Source organism: Capra hircus, chromosome 5 (genome assembly GCF_001704415.2).
Source record: "Capra hircus breed San Clemente chromosome 5, ASM170441v1, whole genome shotgun sequence".
Lineage (NCBI taxonomy): Eukaryota > Metazoa > Chordata > Mammalia > Artiodactyla > Bovidae > Capra > Capra hircus.
In genome coordinates, this window is record NC_030812.1 from 110,509,314 (window position 1) to 110,523,007 (window position 13,694).

The 13,694-nt window shown below is 42.1% G+C and overlaps 1 protein-coding gene across 5 annotated transcripts in view; it reads left to right on the top strand.

The window, feature by feature from the left end:
- The window catches only part of TNRC6B (trinucleotide repeat containing 6B), a 261,231-nt gene that overhangs the window by 181,651 nt on the left and 65,886 nt on the right, over positions 1-13,694 (top strand). For all 5 annotated transcript variants that reach the window (XM_018048802.1, XM_018048800.1, XM_018048801.1 and 2 more), the window contains 3 exons: positions 457-544; positions 5,724-5,745; positions 12,936-13,277. In XM_018048802.1, the coding sequence (XP_017904291.1) occupies positions 457-544; positions 5,724-5,745; positions 12,936-13,277 (452 nt within the window). The remainder of the gene's footprint in view (positions 1-456; positions 545-5,723; positions 5,746-12,935; positions 13,278-13,694) is intronic.

Consider the following 13,694-nt stretch of genomic DNA (forward strand, 5'->3'; position numbering starts at 1 on the left):
TTCACTGCTCTGAAGATGTCATGGGAAAACACCTAAATTATGATAAATACCTGTATACTGTAACTGAAGTCATATATTCTGCATTCTTTGTGAGGAGTATTGTCAGAAGCCAACAGAATGTTGTCATATATTCAAATTAGGTTCTTTGCTGAGTGGAAATACAATAATCATGCATATGTGTGTGTTTAGAAAAGGTATTATAAAAACTCACTTTACTGGACTTCTTTAAAACCAAACTTAATATCATGTTGTAAAAGGGGTTACAGACCAAAATAAGGAGGATAAGTAAATATGATGGGTTTTATGTGTCCTGCTAGCTTAAATGGAGTACTGTGCTCTCCTCGGTCAGAGATGAAATGTTTGTCGCCTTGCACACCATCTGTAAGCATTTAATTTGCTGCACAAATAGACTGTGAGCATAGGTGTTTAACTTGTGGTATGACATTACTTTAACAGAGAGAAGGAGCAAGAAAGGGAAGAACAGTTAATGGAAGACAAGAAAAGGAAGAAAGAGGATAAAAAGAAAAAAGAAGCCACTCAGAAGGTGGGTTTAATCAATTAAGTCTGTCTTTACATCCGCCGCGAATCTAGAATGAATTGCTTTGGCCTGGATGCCTGACATCTTAATAATGCCACTTGAGGCATTAGTTTACTTGAGAGTTTTAAGATTTGAAAGTGGGAGAAAGTTAAAAACCTGCACTGGTTATCGTAAAGTAGATGTTAAAGTAATGCTGCAGCCGATTTTATTGAAAACAACAGTGAGTAATATCAAGAAAAGCAGGAGAGTTACCAACACTTAAATGCTTGTTGTGTTTCCTTGTTTGTATCATAATTAGTCTCCATTTTCTTAAGTTTATGAAATGATTTTTCAAAGCTTGCTTGAGTTTGCCTTGATATTGTCCTTCTGGTCCACCTGTATTGTCATTTTATATGAGTCTGCTTTTTTATAATTCCATTAAAAAAAATCTCCCTCAAAGTCCATAAAGAATCCTCCCTCAAAGAGGATCTGGTCGGGAAGGGGGAGCGCAACTTCCCTGGTGGTTCAGTGGCTAAGACTCTGTGCTTCCAATGCAAAGGCCTGGGCTCGATCCCTGGTCAGGGGACATAGGTCCCGCATGCCGCAGCTAAGAGTTTGCATGCCACAACTAAAAATCCCACATGTTGCAGCTAAGGCCTGGGTCAGCCAAATAAATATATACATATTTTTTTTTAATTAAAAGACAGTCTGGTGGGCTTGCTTAGTGCTCTGAAGGAGATAGTATTTCATGGCTTTCAGGCATTTGCTAGGGAAAAAGAGATGCTAAAAGGAAAAAAGACATAAGACCGACTGATGTCAACTGTCAGGGCTGGGGGAAACAGAGTGGCTAGACCTCCCTGCCCTGTCCCCTGTGCCCTTGCCATAGTCTGAGCTGACTACCCGCCCTCACTGCTCTTTTAGCTTCAAGAGCTTCACCTGACGGGCTCTGGTTCGGCAGCGGTGCTTGCTGCCTTCACAAAGTGCGTGGCAGAGTCACTTCGCCTCCAGTTCTTGTTACCACTGTCTGACACACTTGGGAAGCAGACCCTCACTGTGAGGCAGGTTTGAGGGTCCCTGCTATGGAGCCAGGTTATTGAAGCTAGGTTTAGGGAAGGGGGCAACTGTTAACAGGGTTCAGAGGGAACTCTAGATTTATAGCAGACTCAAGGCATTCAAGGTCAAGGGACACTGCAAGTTTCCCCTGCATTGTTAGATAGCATTTCCCTTAATTCTGTTCTCTGAATTACTGAAATCTCATAGGAGTGCCGGCATAAGACACAATACTGGAAATATTTTCTGGCTTAGATTGCATGTGACCGTGCTGCATTAAACATGTGAAATGTAATTTATCTTCAAGGTTTAATTAAAAGGAATATTCATTATTGTTTGGTGCCGTAATAGACTACTGCACTCTTTAAGGTTTTGTCTGCTTTTAATTGTGTTTCTGGCTCTGTTAATAGTGGCGGGCTCACCATCGCCTCTTCATGCTGTCAGGATACCTCCTTCTAATCTGAACTTGTTGAAACTGTCTAAAATGACAGTACGGAGTCTGAATTAAAATGTCAGAACACCACCCAGAAGCTTGTTTTATACTTGGTGGACAAAGCCACCTTCCACGTCACTGAAGTTGTTATATGTGGGTCCACCATCTCTGGGTTGTCAGAGGTGTTGCCCCTGTAGCCACACATACTGACTTTCCTATGGGAGTGATGGGAGAGTGAAGCTCAGTGAGGATTTCTTTCCTTAGGGCATTCCCATTTCATCTACTAAATTGGTACAAGAAATGGATTTTGCAGTCTGTGGGAGGGCATGGTTATAAGCTCTCTACTGGGGAGCTTGAACAAAGGCTGATAACAGGAAAATGCCGAATAGAGTGTTTGGGGCCTTGTGTACAGTTCATCTTTGTTTTTCACATAGATAACAATGTCTTTTAACCTGAAATATCAGTGCTGGAAGTGATTAATAATAATGTGCATCTGTAAACTTTTGTTGTGGATCCCCCTAACAGAAAAATGATTTAAAATAAAAGATGGTCTGGGTTCATTCTAGAGTGAATTGGGATTATCTGTGCAGAGAATTTCGTATGTACAGCTGGACTGTCTACCCTGTGTGCTTGATCTGCATTAAGAACTGGCTTAAAAGTTACAGCCAAGAGAAATATCACTGTAAATGAAATTTCACATGGTATTAAGAAGAATAAAAATTTGGTCACATTTGTTAAAAAATGTTCTAGATTGGCTGGCATAGGGTCTAGGCTTGACACGCGGTCTTTGATATTGTTTTACCATCCTGAACCATTGTATAATTTCAGAATTAGATTCTGATTTAGCACTTTTAAGGAGCAAGCACAAAGCTCAGCATGTGACTGTCTTAGTGGTTTTTAACCTCACTGTAGAGACAGCATCTCAACTAAGAGGCTTAAACTGTGCTATGATGCAAAGAATTGTAGAGAATGTGCCAGGGGCCCTATAATGGGGTCACACACTCGTTCAGTCAGAGAACGTGTGGTGCCTCTTCTTAGTGCTTCCACATCTTTCTCGCGGGCTACCCCATTGCTTTATAATCATCTCTTCATGTCTATCTTCCCCATTAGCCTGGCTGTAAGTTTCTCGAGGTTTTATTCATGTTTACATTTCCAGTAACTAGGACAGTGCCTAGGACAAAAGCATTACTCAAAAAAATGTTTGTTTAATAAGTAAATGGTCAAGAATGAATGCTAGCAACATAATGTTCATGGAGAACTGACTTTTATTTAGCTAAATTAAATTATTTATACGTAGAAATTAAACATGAGCTGCTTTCCCATTGTTCTCAGTGGTTATGGTGGTTTGTTCTTTCTAGAACCATCCCTGAGTAAAGGGTGTTAGATTTCCAGTTATGAGGGAGGTGTCTGAGAAGGATTTCGCCTCACATTCATTAGGCTGATGCTGCTCAAGGATCATTGTTTAGCATTAGCAAAACCCATGCTTTGATCATCCAGCTTTCCACCGTCTTGGGGGACAACACTTTTAAAAGAACCACATTTTTAAGACATATTTGACATTAGTTGGGTTTGTTGCTTACAGCTAGGGAAGACATTGACTTCCTGTAATAACTGATCTTCCAGATGGCATTCTAAGAAGTATTTATTTACTGTGGTATAAATTGCTGTAAGGAATTGATATGTGGTTGCAAATCAGTTCATTCTTGGATAAGGTGGGGTTACAGAAAAATTATACAGTAGAACTGAGCTCTGTAACAATTAGTACTGGGAAACATTCATTTTAAGAGGCTGCCTAGCACAAATTCAGTGCAGCTAAATTAGCTTGTCTTTTAATGCAAGAATGTAAGAAACACTCCAGGAGGTCATCCAGATGGATTGTTTAATTCAGTGGTGTGCTGGAATCCATTTTGAAGCGGGCTGGTTAGCCACAGGATAGACCTTCCGAAGATGAGCATGTTTTCAGGAACATCCAGAGCAGTAACTTAGTATGATTACCAGCCACAAATAATCAGACCTCTTCTTTTCTATATGAATATTTTGGTTCCAGAAGTTGGAGGACCAATACAAAAAAATTTTTTTTGAAGATTAGCAATTGGGAACAGAGGGTCAAAATAACCCATAATTTCAATAATGTGATTTAACCCCTGTTGGAATTCTGGTACATTTCCTTTGGAATGTTTTCTTATTCATGACCTCTTGTGGTTTTGTTTAAATATTATAGGGCATGGATAATTAGATGCCCTCCTTTATTTTCCCCTCTTAATAGCAGAAGAGTTTTCCATGTGGCTCCTAGTCATCATTTCCAAACTCTCTCAAAACCCATTATTATATTTAGCATGCCCAACCTTTTAGGTTAATCACTTCCAGAAATGTATTAGTTACTATATAAAGGAATACTTTCAACAAAGTAGTCTATATTTGTTCAAATTTATGTGTGTCTGTATGCTCAGTCACTCAGTCATGTCCGACCCTTTGCAACCCCATGGATGTAGCCCGCCAGGCTCCTCTGACCCTGGGATTTCCCAGTCAAGAATACTGGAGTGGGTTACCACTTCCTTCTCCAGGGGCTCTTCCCATTCTAGGGATCAAACCCATGTCTTTTATGTCTCCTGCATTGGGAGGCAGATTCTTTACCAGTGCTCTACCTGGGAAGCCACATTATGATTTCAATCTTACTGCTCTATTTCACATTAAATTTTCTATAAACTTTGATAATTATAATAGCAAACAGTTATTGAGCATTGAAAAGTGAAGTTGCTGAGTCATGTCCGACTCTTTGCAACCCCATGGACTGTAGCCTATCAGGCTCCTCCGTCCATGGGATTTTCCAGGCAAGAGTGCTGGAGTGGATTGCCATTTCCTTCTCCAGGGGGTCTTCCCGACCCAGGAATCGAACCCAGGTCTCTCGCATTACAGGCAGACGCTTTACCGTCTGAGCCACCAGGGAAGGGAAAGTCGCTCAGTCGTGTCCGACTCTTTGCGACCCCACGGACTGTAGCCTACCAGGCTTCTCAGTCCATGGGATTTTCCAGGCAAGAGTACTGCAGTGGGTTGCCATTTCCTTCTCCAGGGGATCTTCCTGACCCAGAGATCGAAGCTGGGTCTCCTGTATTGTAGGCAGACGCTTTACCCACTGAGCCACCAGGGAAGTGGGCCACCAGGGAAGCGGCTTAATCTTTACAGCAGTCCTTTGCAGAGAGATGCTGTTATTATCTTCATTCAACAGATAAATAGAAAACTGAGATCACACAGACAGGAGGTGGGAGAGCTTGGTTTTGAATCCAACTTTCCTACTGTGAGCTCCAATGCCTCTGAGCGTGGGCCCTTAAACTTTGCTTTCTGGATTTGAAGTCAGGCGTCTGGGTCCATGCTCAGAGGGAAATCTTTTTGTATCTGTGGTTAATTTTGTTTCTGGGCCTCATCCATTTCCTTTTCTGGATGTTAGAATGGGAAACACTATCCCCAGTGCAGGGACCTCATTATTTATTAAGAGTGAATGCTTTTTGTCTTAATTTTTGGACTCTTTCATAATGACGGTCATATAAGTTACAGCCAGACATATGGCCATTGTCTTTAGAGGGATGTCTGAGCTGACTTTTTCTGAATTTTAGCTCTGCCTGTGTATCTGACAGCTTGAATTATTTGAGGTACCAGAATTACAGTAATCTTATAATGCTGGTTTAGAAAGCAAGTCTCATTTACCTATGTCTGTTTATTTTGCAGGTCACGGAACAAAAAACCAAAGGTAAGATTTTCTTTTTCTTTCTTTTTCGATTTGTGCTCTTTTGTGTTTAGATTTTACACTTGCTGACTCAGCCTCCAGTCCACTTGATGCATGAGGGTGGGTGTAGGGTAATTAAGGTTGGTTGTCTGCAGTCACTGAAGAGCAGTAATGACAAACTACAAGTACTTATACTAGTGTTTCTAGTTGGCCTCATGTTTCTTTAGCAGGCAGGAGAGTAGATAGAGTAATTCCCCATTTTGAAAGTAAGGAGGTCATGATTTTGAACAGAACCTTTTCAGAATTTTTCTTAACAAAAGCAGCACACTAGCCCCTACTTTACAGATTGCAACTACAGAGTTGTTAGCCATCTTGATCCATGACAGGCATTGAGTCTGGAAACGAGTGTTATATTTAGGATGGCACACTGTCTTCTGAGCTAGAGCCTGGAATATGCTTTCTGAAAAGATAATGTACTTTACCTCTTACAAAATAGTGATATCTGGTAAACAGAAGCAGATATCCCTGAGGTCATTCTCAACCTCTAATGGTCTGCGTGTTTTCAATTCTTTCTCCTCTGTTACGTTTGACTATGCAGTCTTGTCTGGTGATGGTCCTACTTTCGTCAGTCCCGTTAAGGACGGGAGACATCATTCCTTGAGACCAGTGTTGTAGCCCTTATCCTCGCCCATTTGAATATGATGTTCTCTGCTAGCATATGTACTCGAATTATCTGCATAGAGCTGTCAAAACACCCAAGCCCGGTTCTCTTCCCACACCTTCATGGTCCCAAGCCATACCTATAATAGGTGTACTTAGGGAAGTTCTGTAGATGACCACAGTATATGTCCCAGATTGAGAACCACTGTCCTAGATGAAGGGAATTGTGATGACGTGGGGGAAGATAGGGTCATAGAGAAGCCACGGCTTGATGAGAGCTTCACTGAGGACTGGTTTCTTCATTGATCTGTTTTGTTCTGTTGGACTAAGCATGTCACACAGTGATGGAAGACTAATAAGGGCAGTACTAGTTTCTTATGAAACTTAGTTCAGGAAAACAGATTCTCAGATGAGTAGACATTACTGCCATATATTTCTAATCGAAAGGCATTTCAGGGAATTCCCTGGTGGTCCAGTGGTTAGGACTGCATGCGTCCACTGCAGGGGACAGAGGCTTGATCCCTGGTTGAAGAACTAAGATTATGCGTACCTCATGGTGCTGCCAAAAAAAGAAAAAAGGGAAAGAAGGGCATTTCAAAGGAGAAAATAGTCTAGAATTTTGTACTGATTTATAAAATGAGCAAAACTTACTAGTTGTAATTATTTTAATTAGTTAAATAGTATTCTCCCTTTGTACTTTGTCAGTTCCTAACTGAGAAATAGGCATTATTTTGAAAGTATCTCTGTAAAATACTTGTTTGAAATATAAATTATACTTTAATATAGAAATAGAGTTATTGATCATGAAACAGTGTCCATATTTTCTGAACCAACATTACTGTCTAGGAAAGGATTTTGGCATATAAGTGTTTTTATAGGACTTTTTGATGACTTATGGGGACAACAGATGAGAAAAATGGCATTTTCCTGAAAAAATCCAGACTCTGTGGTTACTGGAACACAGTGGTTGGGTTCCTGGGCCTGGCCACAATTTTTAATACTTGTGAAGCCAAGGACCAGTTGAGCTGTTGAAACAAGCTGCTCTGTATGTTAAGTGGTATTTCTATTGGAAAACTGAAAATCCGTTAGATTTTTCTTTCTTTTTTTATTTGTACCAGGTCTGTTCTTAGAATCACATTCCTCTTTCCTCTGCCAAAGCCTTAAAAGTTAAGTTTTCTTTTTTACTTCTACCCAAAGTTTCCCTCTGTTTAGGGTTTTTCTCATACCTACCATAAAATGGAGTACAGTTTCACAGTTTCCAAATTCCCTTCAAAAATTAAAGTAAAATAATTCTGAAGTGAGCCGAGAACCTGTTTTGAGTCTTATAATGGATTTAATTGTTAAAACCAGAGAATAAAAATAAAAATTATCCCTGAGATGTGTTAGACCATAAGAGAACGGAGACCCTGATCTTTTTACCTTTTTTTATCCCATTTTACAGCCGTATCTTCATCTTTGTTCCCAGGAGTCTGCCTGAATCCCACTCCTCTTCCCTCAGCTGATGTTTCTGGGTCCTGTTCCTCTTCCCAAAGATGATGCCTGCCTTGGGCAGCCTCCCCTGAACTCTGAATCCACCTCTCTTTCCCCAGCAGATCCTATGAGAAAAAAAGAAAAGACTGTGTTGGTGTCAAGGCTCTGGTTGTACAGAGAGGACTTGAAGTAAGATTTGTCCATATTTCAGAGGAAAAGTAGATTCGGTATATATTTTCTATCTTCCATCTTTTTTTTTTTTAAAAGGGTGAGGCTTTTGGAGAGAACAGAACGGGGCTTTCAAGTGGAGGTCATGGGCATGGGCTAGAGCTGGGTCTGCTACTCAGGTAACAGATACTGAAAGGTACTTAGGTAGCAACTGATCTTGCTTGTTGGGTATTGGTCTTGGAATTGGACACGTTTGTAGGGTTGATGTAATAGACCAGATTTAACAGGGATGAAGGATACAATTAGGATTAAAGAGGTAGACTATGTAATGGAAGGGTTTGGACTTAACCATCTAGTGTTGTTGGGAAGGTATTAGGTTTTAGGGTGACAGTTGGCTTAATGGAAGTTACCAGTATGAAATAATTGATTTCTAGAAACACAACTTTAAACTACATTACTAGAAATACAGTATCTCGGCAGGGATTTTCAGTTCCTATAATGGGCACCACTCTATGGAAAGAAACAGAGATCAACCTCTGTTGGATGGACCTTGAGAAGTTCGGGCCAGATCGTTCAAGGAATTGAAACCTGTGTCCCCTCTGGGAGGACTAGACACTGGAAGAGGGGAGGGAATGTTTAACCCCCAAGGAAAGGCTTCCCACATGGGGAAGCTCTGATAACTTCAAAGATCTGAGGGACTTTGGTGCCTGACACTTAGCATTCCCTTGGTAAATGTCTGCTGGTGAGTCAAAGAAACAGGGAAAAACTTCTGGCTCAGTATAAATTAAAATTTTTAAATATTGTTGTCCAAAGCAAATTCATAATCTTTACCCACCTGGGACACAACGAAAAAACAATGTTTTCCCGTCATCATACCTGGGATGATGGACCATTTTATTCCACTGGCCTAAACGCTTATCTTTGAGTCTATTCCAGAAATCTTATTACAGCGACTACATAGTGCTCATTGTAATAACCTTCAGTTCAGTTCAGTCGCATCCGACTCTTGGCAACCCCATGAACCGCAGCACGCCAGGCTTCCCTGTCCATCACCAACTCCTGGAACCTACTCAGACTCATGTCCGTCGAGTCGGTTATGCCATCCAACCATCTCGTCCTCTTTAGTCCCTTTCTCCTCCTGCCTTCGATCTTTCTCAGCATCAGGGTCTTTTCCAGTGAGTCAGTTTTTCGCATCAGATGGCCAAACTGTTGGAGTTTCCGCTTCAGCATCAGTCCGTCCAATGAATATTCAGGACTGATTTCCTTTAGGGTGGACTGGTTGGATCTCCTTGCAGTCCAAGGGACTCTCAAGAGTCTTCTCCAATACCACAGTTCAAAAGCATCGACTCTTCGGCACTCAGCTTTCTTTATGGTCCAACTTTCATATCCATACATGACTACTGAAAAAACCGTAGCTTTGACTAGACGGACCTTTGTTGGCAAAGTAATGTCTCTGGTTTTTAATATGCTGTCTAGATTGGTCATAGCTTTTCTTCCAAGGAGCCAGAGTCTTTTAATTTCATGGCTGCATGTACTAACCTTGGGTCTACTCTAATTTGAGCTTCCCTGGTGGCTCAGTGGTAAAGAATCTGCTTGCCAATACAGCAGATGGGGGTTCAGTCTTTGGGTCGGAAAGACCCCTTAGAGAAGGAATTGGCAACCCAGCCCAGTATTCTTGCCTGGGAAATTCCATGGACAGAGGAGTTGGACATGACTTAGAGACTAAAACAACAATCAACAACTAGTCTAATTTATTGATATTTAAGACAGGCTCCACCCCTGCCCCCCCCCCCCCAAATTCAACCAGTTCCCATTAAACTGGGAACAAAATCACTAATGGTTTAATGAGGAGAGAAGCTTCCAGTGAGATGATTTGGGCAAAAGCCAGTGTGTATTGAGTTTGGGGAATGAGTGCAAGGTAAAGAAACAGAGACAGTGCTTAGAGGTTGCTGAACAGTGTTGAGCTTGCATCCGCCACTCTATGTGTCATCAGTCTTTAAGATTTTTTTGTATTGCATTGATTATTATTCACCAAGAAATTCTTCAGTCTAAAATAATGTCTTCTGTAGAACACGTTTGTATTTTAACTATTACTTTTAAAACATTACTGGAATGTTTTGTTTTGTTTTGTTTTTTTAATGTTTGATACCATCAAGGTATTTAAAAAGGAAATAGTTTATTGGTCCTGCCCATCTCAGAATTTTCTTAAGAAAACTTTTATCTGAAAAAGCATCTTATTGAAGTTTTTCAGAAGTAGAGGCAATTAGAAGTTCATACTGTAAGATGAGATTGGTATAAAATAATGGCAACAGAGAAGGGGAGAATATTGAATCATTAGAGGAAGTAAATGGTTTTTGGTGGTAAATGAATGGAAATTAGAAAGTAGGATACCCAGTTTTTTCCGCAGTGTCTTTATTCCCCTTTGAAGCAGAGATCAGGTTTAAGCCACAGACCTTTTCTCTGGAAAATAAGAAACTATGCCGTTATTTTGAGCAGCTTATCTTCAGAAATATTCGTACGACAAGCTGCAAACAAATTAAGATTCAGAGAGAAAAGAGAGGACCTGAAAACTAATTCAGACTTAATTCCCTCTCTTCGGTTACCCCTGATGTTTTGGAGTATGACATGATACCTGCAGGGATTCTGATGTCTCTAGTTGGACTTCAGGATGCAAGTTGGCTTGGGCATCCTGCCTAACACCTGCGTTGCTCTCCAGTTAGTGCTTAGAGTGTAGTAAAACAGGGTAGAAACTCATTCAAGCCCTGAAACAGTTGGCTCTTAACTTGTACTGCAGGGAGGCTTTTTCTGACAGTGTCCTAAAGTTTTGAATGACTGATCTCCCAGGAGGGAGCACTGTGTTGGAAGGATAGTCAAGGGGTGGCCCCATTTTATTATGACTTTATTGCTTATGGGCTGTTGTTCCTCTGATGTGATGGTGGGAAAAAGCCCTGGGAGCTTTGCAGGGAATCTTATACAGTATAGGATGTCTACCAGATTTCTTCCACTGTGCTATGAGTGATTCAGAGTTGGTCCAACTGATGTTCAGATCTCAGCTCTATAGGCTTTTCTTACCATGTCTGATTCTATTTTAGGGAAATGAGTGACAAACCTGGTTACTTTAAAGTGGAGATTCTAGTCTTTTTATAGAAGGGCGGCCCTGTAGAAGCATAATTCCTTCTGGCCTAAAAGCTAGTTGGGAAGAATTTCCCCCGGCCTTCATCAGCTTCTTGTTTATTCTCATAGTAAGGAGAGAGGAGATTGGGAATGCCGTGTGCTATGGAATCTTCCAGACACAGATAGAAAATGAATCATTAAATAATTCATCTGTATTCATCCATTTGTCAGTCAGTTACACATTGGTCTTTATAAGTCATGCGAAGTCCACTATATTAATAATACTGGGTTAGCCAAAAGTTAGTTCAGGTTTTTCTGTAAGATGTTATGGAAAAACCCAAATGAACTTTTGGGTCAATACAATATTAAGCAATGGCCTATTTATTTTCTTGAGAAATACATTTATTTATTTATCCATTCATCCTCTCACCTCTCTTCTTTCCTGGGAGGCACAGTACTGCCTTATGATTGGCTACGGTTAGACCAGGGGTTTAAGCCCTGAAGTTATTCCAGGCTCCTACTCTTTTTCTTCCTGTTACTCATAATATTCCCCAGTGTCCAGCAGGTGTAGATTGGGCCCCCTGATTTCTGATGCTGTATCTCTCTCATAAAGGAGCCAGTTCAGTGAACAGCCTGCTGACCCAGCATCATTTTAGCAGTCAGAGCAATACTGCCACTAGGGCTGGCCCTCGCATGACTCTGGGGTCAGGGAGTCTGGCCTCAGAGTCATCGGAATTACCAGGCTGATTGTTTCTGTATTGCTGCCAGAGTGTGCTGCCAGGTAGATTTTCCTGGAAAGGGTGGAGTCTTTTGGTAGGATGAAGCGAGGGATTTGCCAGTCCAGAAGAACTTTCTCCACTGGGTGGAAGGGAAGCCAGAAGGGTCCAGCAGAGCTTCATAGTCATCTCACATGTTCCCATCCTTCTTGTTTGCCATTTTACAAGGGAGGGAAAACCGTAAATATTTAAACAGGGAAAATATCTACATTTTGAAATTTTTATTTTAAATGAATAGTTGAAAAAAATACACATAAAGTCTAGTTAATTTTTTTTAATAAAAGCAAAGAGATTTATAACATTTCTAATGTTTACACAGAATGCCAAGCAAGTGTCTTTAAGTTCAGCTGGCCGTAGAAATCAAAACCATGTTGATCTTGGGATTCTGTAAGCCTGGTTTCCCTTTAGGGGTATACTTTGTGCCGTGCCCTAAGAAAAAAGGTGAAAGATGGGTTCCTGCCACTGAGGGTTTTCTGACCTGGTGAGGAGAAGGATCTACAAATGGAGAATCTCAATATAAACAGTTTTTTCAATGGCACAGAGATAGACAACATGGTCCAGGAGTGCACATGAAGGGGGCTGAGCATACCTAGTCCAGGGACTTTGGGTAAAGTTTCTTTAAGAATGTGGATGGAGAGAAAGGGCTGTTGGGCTGAGAGCCTTGAACCTTTCCCCAGGGGTTTTGCCTGGGGTCTGTGTGCACCGTAGACCTGCTCGGCAGCTCTTCAGAGGGCTCCACTATTGATTTAGGGGAGTGAATGGTGCTAACTTCCTTCTCCTCCTTAGTTAATGGAATGTCATTCCGTGATACCGCAGTATTTGAATCCTTGTCACCATCACTCTCCACCCTTAGCTATCTCCAGTAAACTGAAGATGCTGGGGGATCTGGAAACACCATGTCCCTCAGAGTAGGATGAAAGGAGCATTGTCTTATTGGAACCTATCTCATGGACACTTTTTTGAAAAAATAATCTTCAGAAAAATACACTGGATTTCAAAGGCTGTTTCCTCATCTCTCTCTTTCAGTGCCCGAAGTGACGAAACCAAGTTTAAGCCAACCAACGGCCGCCAGCCCGATTGGCAGCTCTCCATCGCCACCAGTCAATGGTGGCAACAATGCCAAAAGGGTGGCAGTGCCGAACGGACAACCGCCAAGCGCCGCCCGCTACATGCCTCGGGAGGTGCCGCCGCGATTCCGTTGCCAGCAGGACCACAAAGTGTTACTAAAACGTGGGCAGCCCCCTCCACCGTCCTGCATGCTCCTCGGGGGCGGGGCAGGGCCTCCTCCCTCCACGGCGCCCGGAGCAAACCCCAACAACGCACAAGTGACAGGAGCGCTGCTGCAGAGCGAGGGTGGGGCCGCACCAGGTGAGCGCGCCTCGGGCAGGTGAGCGGGGCGAGGGGGCCGGGGCGGCTGCGGGGAGCAGCGCACCACTCTGGGTCGCCTGTCTGGAGTCCCCGAGAAGCGCTGATTATATAGACTTAGTTAGTTAGTGTTAGTCACTCGGTCATGTCCAACTCTTTGCGACCCCATGGACTGTAACCTGTCAGGCCCCTCTGTCCGTGGGATTCTCCAGGCAAGAACACTGGAGTGGGTGACTTTTCTTGTAGACTCTTCGGGTTATTCAGGAGATGAAGGAGGAGCCCAGTGTGAGGTGTGTACCAGCATTTTTCTCCTGAAACTGGATTTCAGTGTCTGGCGAGTGTGCTCTTGGCCCGCTGCTGTTTGTCCACATTCTTCGTCCCTTTTTTCCCTTCTTAGACGAGAGCATTACAGTTCAAGCC